General features: G+C 55.8%; 3 protein-coding genes across 3 annotated transcripts; 2 read left to right on the top strand and 1 right to left on the bottom strand.

Moving 5' to 3' along the window:
- Positions 1 to 981: 981 nt before the first annotated feature.
- Positions 982 to 3,219, top strand: PUNSTDRAFT_55769 (uncharacterized protein). The gene is made up of 7 exons (XM_007388630.1): positions 982 to 1,701; positions 1,761 to 1,788; positions 1,840 to 1,883; positions 1,937 to 2,607; positions 2,668 to 2,902; positions 2,965 to 3,048; positions 3,100 to 3,219. The coding sequence occupies exons 1-7, from the start codon at positions 1,023 to 1,025 to the stop codon at positions 3,120 to 3,122; spliced, it is 1,764 nt and encodes a 587-aa protein (XP_007388692.1). The 5' UTR covers positions 982 to 1,022; the 3' UTR covers positions 3,123 to 3,219.
- Positions 3,220 to 3,367: 148 nt separating this feature from the next.
- PUNSTDRAFT_55768 (ras-domain-containing protein) lies at positions 3,368 to 4,701 on the top strand. Its single transcript, XM_007388629.1, has 5 exons — positions 3,368 to 3,645; positions 3,730 to 3,777; positions 3,829 to 3,901; positions 3,960 to 4,075; positions 4,141 to 4,701. The coding sequence occupies exons 1-5, from the start codon at positions 3,490 to 3,492 to the stop codon at positions 4,564 to 4,566; spliced, it is 819 nt and encodes a 272-aa protein (XP_007388691.1). The 5' UTR covers positions 3,368 to 3,489; the 3' UTR covers positions 4,567 to 4,701.
- PUNSTDRAFT_123008 (uncharacterized protein) lies at positions 4,692 to 6,319 on the bottom strand. Its single transcript, XM_007388628.1, has one exon. It carries the CDS (start codon positions 5,937 to 5,939, stop codon positions 4,779 to 4,781), a length of 1,161 nt encoding a protein of 386 aa, XP_007388690.1. The 5' UTR covers positions 5,940 to 6,319; the 3' UTR covers positions 4,692 to 4,778.
- Positions 6,320 to 7,264: the final 945 nt, after the last annotated feature.

Genomic DNA, 7,264 nt, shown 5'->3' with positions numbered 1-7,264 from the left:
GGAGTGATTTGTACTGTAATATGCATTGGACCGGCCTGAACTGTCGAAACTTCTTGCAATTAGGCTACGGTGGGCCTCGGGGTCCTTGTGGCGGTGCTTTGTATTATGCCGGATCACGCTTTCGGAATAGGCGTGTTTCTTGAGCGGGTATGCCGAGCGAAGCCGAGAATTTGAAATACATGATCCGCCAGCCGCTCTATCGCGTCGTACTCCCCCAAGCCCAGGATATAAAAGGAAAGATCACATGATTGTTTACCCCTGAGTTCACATGATCTATTACTCTGTTACAACATTGACTACCGCCCTAGGATTTGGGAGTTCGACGCGATACGAGCGGCTGGTTAAGGAGCCTGCGCTTGGCGCCACTTTACTCACGTAGTGGACTGCTTCGTCATAACCCAAACTGAAGTTCAAAACCCAGGAGATGGGTTAGGGTCCATGACATCGTCCGCTGGTTAGGGCTTCGAGCGCCTATCACCATCTCCGTGCTTGACCACCTTCAAGTTGCCTATCTGACTGCTTCACTTCCTCCATGGCGCCTACAAACAGTCATGTACCCATTCAAATTCACAACCTGACTGACGGCGAGGAGATATATGGCATAGTGAGCGTCTAGTCTCCATGCGTACCAGCGGTGGAATAGCTCTTCGCAATCGGTGTTCATTGTTCCCGATGCGCATCCCCCTGATTTCTGCTTGCAGAGGCTGTTACTCGTTCATGGAACCGCGGGACCACTTGCACCTGGAGATGCTACCATCCGTGTTGATGGCAGTCCGCAGTTTCCCCCGCAGTTGTGGCAGGTCACCGACGGTTCGTGTTATGCTGATTTTGGATTCCCGGCCATCACCTATTCTCTCTGTGAATTATATACAGGATACTTCAAAGCATTGGTACCACTGTCCCCCGGCCCCAATCATCTCGTATTCACGTATCTCGCTGAACCTTGTCCCATACCAACGCCCAGGCTACCACCTCTGGATGGATTCGTCGACTCCTCTATGAGTACTCGTATCACCGTGAACATGCTCCCCATGCTGGACAAGCCTCCACTGCACCTTGCCATAATAGTTGCCAGGGACAGCCCCATGACAGTCGATTGTCCGCCTGAGCGCCGTGGGTTCGACGACAGCTTTGAAGCCGTGAAACGGAAACTTGCGCTTCAGGTGTACACTTGGCAGGCCTACACTGCCGAACAAATGCGGCGACACCGCTTTGGCCGGAGAGCCTTCCGACTCGACGAGGTTCCCAGTTCGGAGCGGCAGCATACCCTCTCGACGCTGCCGAAGATTCACATCCTGCACAGTAAACGCTCAGTGCAGGAGTTCCGAGACAAGGACAACGCGCAACAGTATCAGGGAGCTAAACATGGCGGTGCTATGCTGGACTTCGTGACCGAAATCCTGGACTCGCCAGCTTGCCCGTCAGAGCTAAGGCATGGAACCGGCGCGCATGTAGCCTGTCTCACGCTCGATGCGCATTGGGATGCGCAGAGTAAGCTGCTCAGGGGTCACGCCGCCGTAGGGTTTGGAGGTCCCGGACCCGGCCGGAAGGTCGGTGTCATGGGATCGCACTGGATACACGCTGCGCCGCTGGACTTGGAGGAAGTCACGATGCGTTTTCTCGACACTCGTGCTACGGATGAACGGCATTGTGTGAATGATCTAGGAGAATGCGGGACAAATTGGGAGACATTGAATATTGGTAAGGATCGGGTTCCACCGCAGCGTGCCCGAATACGGCGCTCATTATTGAATTTGAAGGCAGCGGGGCATTCCTCCACGAAACTGGGTAGGTAGATCTGCTTTGATTTCGCCTGGTCAGAAACTGAGGATGCCACAGACATGTACTGAACAATCCCCACCATCCGTCCGGGATCATGTTGCGTGGGTACCGCAGAGTTTTGATCTCGCTATCCAACACTGACGTCCTTGCGTAGGTGGCTATCAAGAGTGGAATCGCGCTTTCATGACCCGCGAGGCGTATTCTTCACGGAGACGCACGCAAGGGTTCCGCCCTATCACCGCCGAAGACGACGATGTTTGCCATTGGCACCGACTCGCTGCCATCCGGTTCCGCTATCACCCGTTGTTCCACCTCCCTAGGGACCCCCAGATCCCGTGCGTCGTCGAAAACCCGAAATATCAGGGCCCCGATGGATGGCAACGCTACGAAGAAGACGAGCCGTCCTGGCAGCTCACTGACGGCGCAGTTACGCTGCTCGTGCCGGCTGGCGCCGCCTGCGTCGAGTTCCAGGTCGACGGGAGATTCAAGACCCATTTCGAGTGGCCGTATATGGATCCAGCTAGCCAGCCTCCGCCGCCGAGCAGTCTGGTATTCCCTCCAGAATATGTATCGAACCTGCTACACGTGGACGCGATGAGAGCGAAGGTGACCCTAAGCGCTATTGCGACGAATCACCGTCAGGCCGAAATTCCGGACTTCAAGAACATGTTCCAGCAGATAAGCTTGCCTGGCTTGCAGGGCGGAGTCATGAAGACGGTAGTTAGGGGCGTCGAGGCGGATGATCCGCGTCGGCATTGGATCGCTCCATTCCCAGACCGTACTCCCCATGGCAGGGCCGCTGGAATCCGGCTCGTCCGAGTCTCCGTACGTTTTATCGACATCTGCAGCAATCCACATACCGTGTTCACGCGAAAAATGGCATAGGTATTTGCTGGAGCTTTCCTCGACGGTATCCTATTCCATTACTCGGACCGTAGCTCCCAACCCTACGGGTCGACAACCAATAGCACCCCGGCGCACTTCGACCTGCAACCCGGCGAAGACTTGGCCATGCTCAATGTTCGATCGGGCGGGTGGATTGACGCCTTGCAGATCGTCACTACTTTGGGACGTAGCAGCCCATTCTATGGCGGGGGCGGCGGGGGCGTGAGGTCGATTGGTGAGGATTTCACTGGCATATCATCATCATGTTTTGTGCACCCAATGATTGATTGGGGACAGAGGCACCGCCAGGATACGTCCTTGTAGGGCTTTACGGCTCGAGTAACGACGGAGGAGGAAAACCCGGATGGGTTACTTCACTGGGTAGGTCCTCGTGGCGTACTTGTACCTTCAGTGCTGATTGCTATTATACAGGGGGATTGTATCAACGCGGATGAAGTCAGGAATCATGTGTTTGAATGGAGTGCGAAACCTTCACATTTTTATCCTGTCTAAGTATGATGAAGATATCTGGAACGTAGCATTATAGTACCCCATCTGTGCAACCACAGTGTATTCATACTCTCCTCTCGTCTTTTGAGCGCTTGTGGTTGACGGTGACAAGGATAGTACAGCCCCAAGCACTGATTCTGATCAGAAGGCTCGGTACCTTCCAAGGCTATAGCACTGACGTAATGGAGCGCGCCGCTTGAGCTTGACCGCACGGAAAGCGTACCGTCGCAACGTTCAGCGGAACCAGCAGTTCTCTTCAACACCCTCGACGCGATATACTGGGTGCTCGCTGTATCTGACAACCACGATAATATGCCACCGTCTGGAAGCGGAGATGCGCCTATCAACGTAAAGCTCCTCCTCATCGGCAACTCGTCCGTCGGGAAGAGTAGCTTTCTCTTGCGGTTCTCGGATGAACAGTGGCTGCCAGAGGAAGAGGCAAGCGCGACCATTGGAGTAGACTTCCGAGTAAGTCTCGTTATGACGAAGTCCTCGAACGATCTTTCGCGAGGCGTAATCAAGGCGTGGTCTGATTACGCTACCGCCCGATAGGTGCATAAGATGGAGGTCAAGGGCAAGAAGGTTAAACTCAGCATATGGGTGAGCCACACATCTATGGAACTTGCTTCGTCTCTCTCACGCATAGAACAGGATACAGCTGGCCAAGAACGATTCCGTACCATCACATCGTCGTACTATCGCGGAGCGCAGGGCATAATACTCAGTACGCTTAAAATGCTCATCCCTGCGCGTATTCCTAAAGAAACCCGACGTGTGGTCAGTGTACGATGTCTCAAATCGCGAGTCTTTCGACGCCTTGCCCCGGTGGTTCTCCGAGCTCGAGACGTACGTCTCGCCATCGGTCGCGAAGATCATCGTGGGCAACAAAGTCGATAAGGTACGCCACACCACACCGTTCTTCGACCGCACCGATATCGAGGCATCTTCCACGTCATCTTTCAGGAGTTCTCTCGCCAAGTGGCCACCGGCGAAGGCGCCGCTTTTGCTCAGCGGATGGATTCGTTGTTCATCGAGGCTTCTGCCAAGACCGCCGTCGGCGTCTCGGAGGCGTTCGAGGAGCTCGTGGAGCGTATTATGGACACCCCGGAGCTCTGGGCAGCCCGTGAGTCTCTCAGAATTCACAGCCCGATCGCCTGGCGAGTACTCGAGCCTGCACTGATCGTCCCCGCACAGCGAAACCGAAACCGTCCGCGGATTCCAGGACGAAACGCGCCGAGGGCGGTCAAGGGCCGAGCATGCCTGGAGGTGGCAATGTCACGCTCAGCGGGGGCGATGGAGAGTGGAGCCAGGAATCGGGAGGCTGCGCTTGCTGATCCCGCCGTTGACCAAACCGCTGCCGGTGCTTCTAGAGCCGGATTCTCTTTCTAGCTCAGTGTCGCACCGATTATGACATGCATGCATTGACGATTCACGATCCTCTTATCATACAGCGTACTTATATTATACCCCATCCGACGCTGTCTTGCTGTTTTAGTACGAATCGATACGTGGATAATCATACATTCATGGTGTATTAGGGACAGAATTCTGACGGGATTCTGGTTATACATATGATCGCGAATGGATGAAAACATTCACTATCAACTCCTAAGCCCTAGCCAGGGACCCGCATCTCCCCCGATGTAGCTCAACCAATCGTTCAACAACTGCCCGACTCCATAGCCCACGCCGCTTTCCGAAAGCACCATCAAAACGCCCGCGCCATTCTTCTTCTTCTGAGACTGCTCGGCCACTGTCGTCAGTCCCGCCAACATCGCGCCATTGCTCAACATGTTCGCTTTCCACCAGCCCTCGCTCACGCCCACGCATCTCTTCGGCTGGATCCAGACGTGCTTCAGCTTCGGGAGCATCGCCGCCGTCTCGCTCGCCCTCTGTTCGCTCGCCGTGCCCGGTCTGAAGCAGGCGGGGGCGCCCGGCACGGGGGTCCGCGATGGCTCGGAGGAGGTTCCGTCACCGCGGTCGACGGCATCGACGGGAACGTCGAGCTGCACGCGCAGGTACTCGGCCGGGTCCCCGAACCGCACGTCGGAGAGGCGGAGATGCGAGAGCGTGCTCCGGAAGGCGGAGGCCGCGAGCATGTTCCAGACGTCGCTGACGCGCTGGGTCCCGCTCATGACGTGCCAGCAGCCGATGAGGTGGATATCCGTCAGCGACGAGCAGGGTATGCGGGACGGGAAGGGTTTCTGAGAGTCGGAGGCGGTGAGGGCGGTGAGACGAGGGAAGGGGGCTGGAGAGTCGGCGACGGCGTCCCAACTGGCGTTGGTGAAGAGCGTGCGTAGGGAGGGCGCGATGATTGCCAGGAGGCCCGAAAGGGCTGCTTTGGCGTCTTGGCTCCAAGTTTCAAGTGCAAGCTCCTTGGCTTCCTCATCGGGATGGTCAACTAGATCATCGATTAGGGTCTCATCGTTGAGGTTGCTCGGGGCCGCTTCATCATCATCATCCGCGACATCCTGTGTCGGCTTAGAGCTCGATACCAGCAAGTGCTCCACCCTAGGTAATGCATGAACCGAGCGGAAGACGCCTTGCTCTCCGAGCGCGGGATCAACGGGGCGATTAGAAAGGATCGCTGTGAACGCCTTGATCTGCGCTACTCCGAAGACTGCGACGGAGCGGTATCGAACGGGGAAAGATACGTTGCGAATGCGGTGCGAGAGCAGTGAGAGCGCGCGGCCCGTCGCTCCGTCGTCGGAACAGGCGAGGGTGAAGATGATGTAGAGAACTTCGTCCGGGCAACGATCCATATCGTATGCTTTGACCAGTATCTTGTCTAGAGCAGGTACGCGTTTTGAGAGGCACGATGGGCATACCGGCTATTTATCCATCCCAGATATCCTGCACCCGCGCCGCCGCGCCGGATACACGGGAGCGGATGAGATGACGAGTGATGACGACAGGGATGATCGTGAGAGCGGATATAGAAAGGTAGTACGTTAAGAAGGTCGTGTTCGCTTCCCACTTTGAATGCCTGGGGTCACCAGACGTGTCGAAAGGGCGCCTGCTGGTCAATGAAGGGCCGGAGATCGAGCACTCTAGCGCACGTTTACGCTTTGAGAGCATAGATCAATCATCGTCGATCAACTCTGTGCGCACGACGGAGAGGACGGCGGAATCTATGTGTCGTCTACGAAGTTCGTGTCAGCTCGTGGGCCGTATGTTTACAAATACTGCGTAACGACACAAATACCGTGTCAATGAAATGTGAACAATCCGAAATGGCGGTTCAAACCTAACAAACGAAAAGAGTCCCCGACCTTCCGCCAATGCATTGCAATACTAGAGCCTCGCATTCGTCCTTGCCTTCGCCTCAACCTCGCGCCCGTGCTTGGCCCGGTGATGGGACGGAGCATGTCGAGGCCTACGAGCACATGGGATGACACGAGTCGCCCAACAAGGCGACGCGACCGGACGGGTGCATCCACGTAGAGAGGGGCTGGCGGTCCATGAGGCGCCATTTGAGGGTCGATTGGACTTGGGGACAGAAGTTTCTGCACCCTGCGCAAAAAGATCACGATCAGTGCTGTGCAGGTGTGGGGTGGACATGGGGGAGAAACCCAAAATGTACCCGATGATCCCATAAGAGTACTCAACCTTTTGAGACGGTAACCATGCGTTTTCAGGCAGGCTCCTTAACCAGCCGCTCGTATCGCGTCGAACTCCCAAATCCTAGGGCGGTAGTCAATGTTGTAACAGAGTAATAGATCATGTGAACTCAGGGGTAAACAATCATGTGATCTTTCCTTTTATATCCTGGGCTTGGGGGAGTACGACGCGATAGAGCGGCTGGCGGATCATGTATTTCAAATTCTCGGCTTCGCTCGGCATACCTGCTCAAGAACGAGCATGAGGTTGGAAGAAAGTATGGTGGCTGTGCCATAGATCAAGCCCGTTGTGGGTGCTACTACTGGGGTCCTACCACGTCCACCAAAGCGGCGTATACTGACTGTGTCTCTAGCAGCACGCGTCAAGGAAGTCCCGAGGTCGTCGAAGTCCTCCTTGGGGATGTTCTGCGCCTTGCTGATCCGGGAGGAGAGCTCATTCAGTGCGGAGAGGACCGCACTCGCGTCGA

Source organism: Punctularia strigosozonata (genome assembly GCF_000264995.1).
Source record: "Punctularia strigosozonata HHB-11173 SS5 unplaced genomic scaffold PUNSTscaffold_19, whole genome shotgun sequence".
NCBI classification, from domain to species: Eukaryota; Fungi; Basidiomycota; class Agaricomycetes; order Corticiales; family Punctulariaceae; genus Punctularia; species Punctularia strigosozonata.
The sequence above is the reverse complement of the archived record's forward strand: the minus strand, read 5'-3'. Positions and strand labels throughout refer to the sequence as shown.

What these genes read in the sequence shown, in the direction of transcription:
- PUNSTDRAFT_123008 (XM_007388628.1), bottom strand. Translation starts at nt 5,939, where the DNA reads ATGGATCGTTGCCCGGACGAAGTTCTCTACATCATCTTCACCCTCGCC.
- PUNSTDRAFT_55769 (XM_007388630.1), top strand. Translation starts at nt 1,023, where the DNA reads ATGCTCCCCATGCTGGACAAGCCTCCACTGCACCTTGCCATAATAGTT. An exon ending in GCATTCCTCCACGAAACTGG is followed by an intron (nt 1,789 to 1,839) that starts GTAGGTAGATCT and finishes AGGATGCCACAG; the next exon opens with ACATGTACTGAACAATCCCC. An exon ending in CGGATGGGTTACTTCACTGG is followed by an intron (nt 3,049 to 3,099) that starts GTAGGTCCTCGT and finishes GCTATTATACAG; the next exon opens with GGGGATTGTATCAACGCGGA.
- PUNSTDRAFT_55768 (XM_007388629.1), top strand. Translation starts at nt 3,490, where the DNA reads ATGCCACCGTCTGGAAGCGGAGATGCGCCTATCAACGTAAAGCTCCTC. An exon ending in CCATTGGAGTAGACTTCCGA is followed by an intron (nt 3,646 to 3,729) that starts GTAAGTCTCGTT and finishes ACCGCCCGATAG; the next exon opens with GTGCATAAGATGGAGGTCAA. An exon ending in AGGTTAAACTCAGCATATGG is followed by an intron (nt 3,778 to 3,828) that starts GTGAGCCACACA and finishes CGCATAGAACAG; the next exon opens with GATACAGCTGGCCAAGAACG.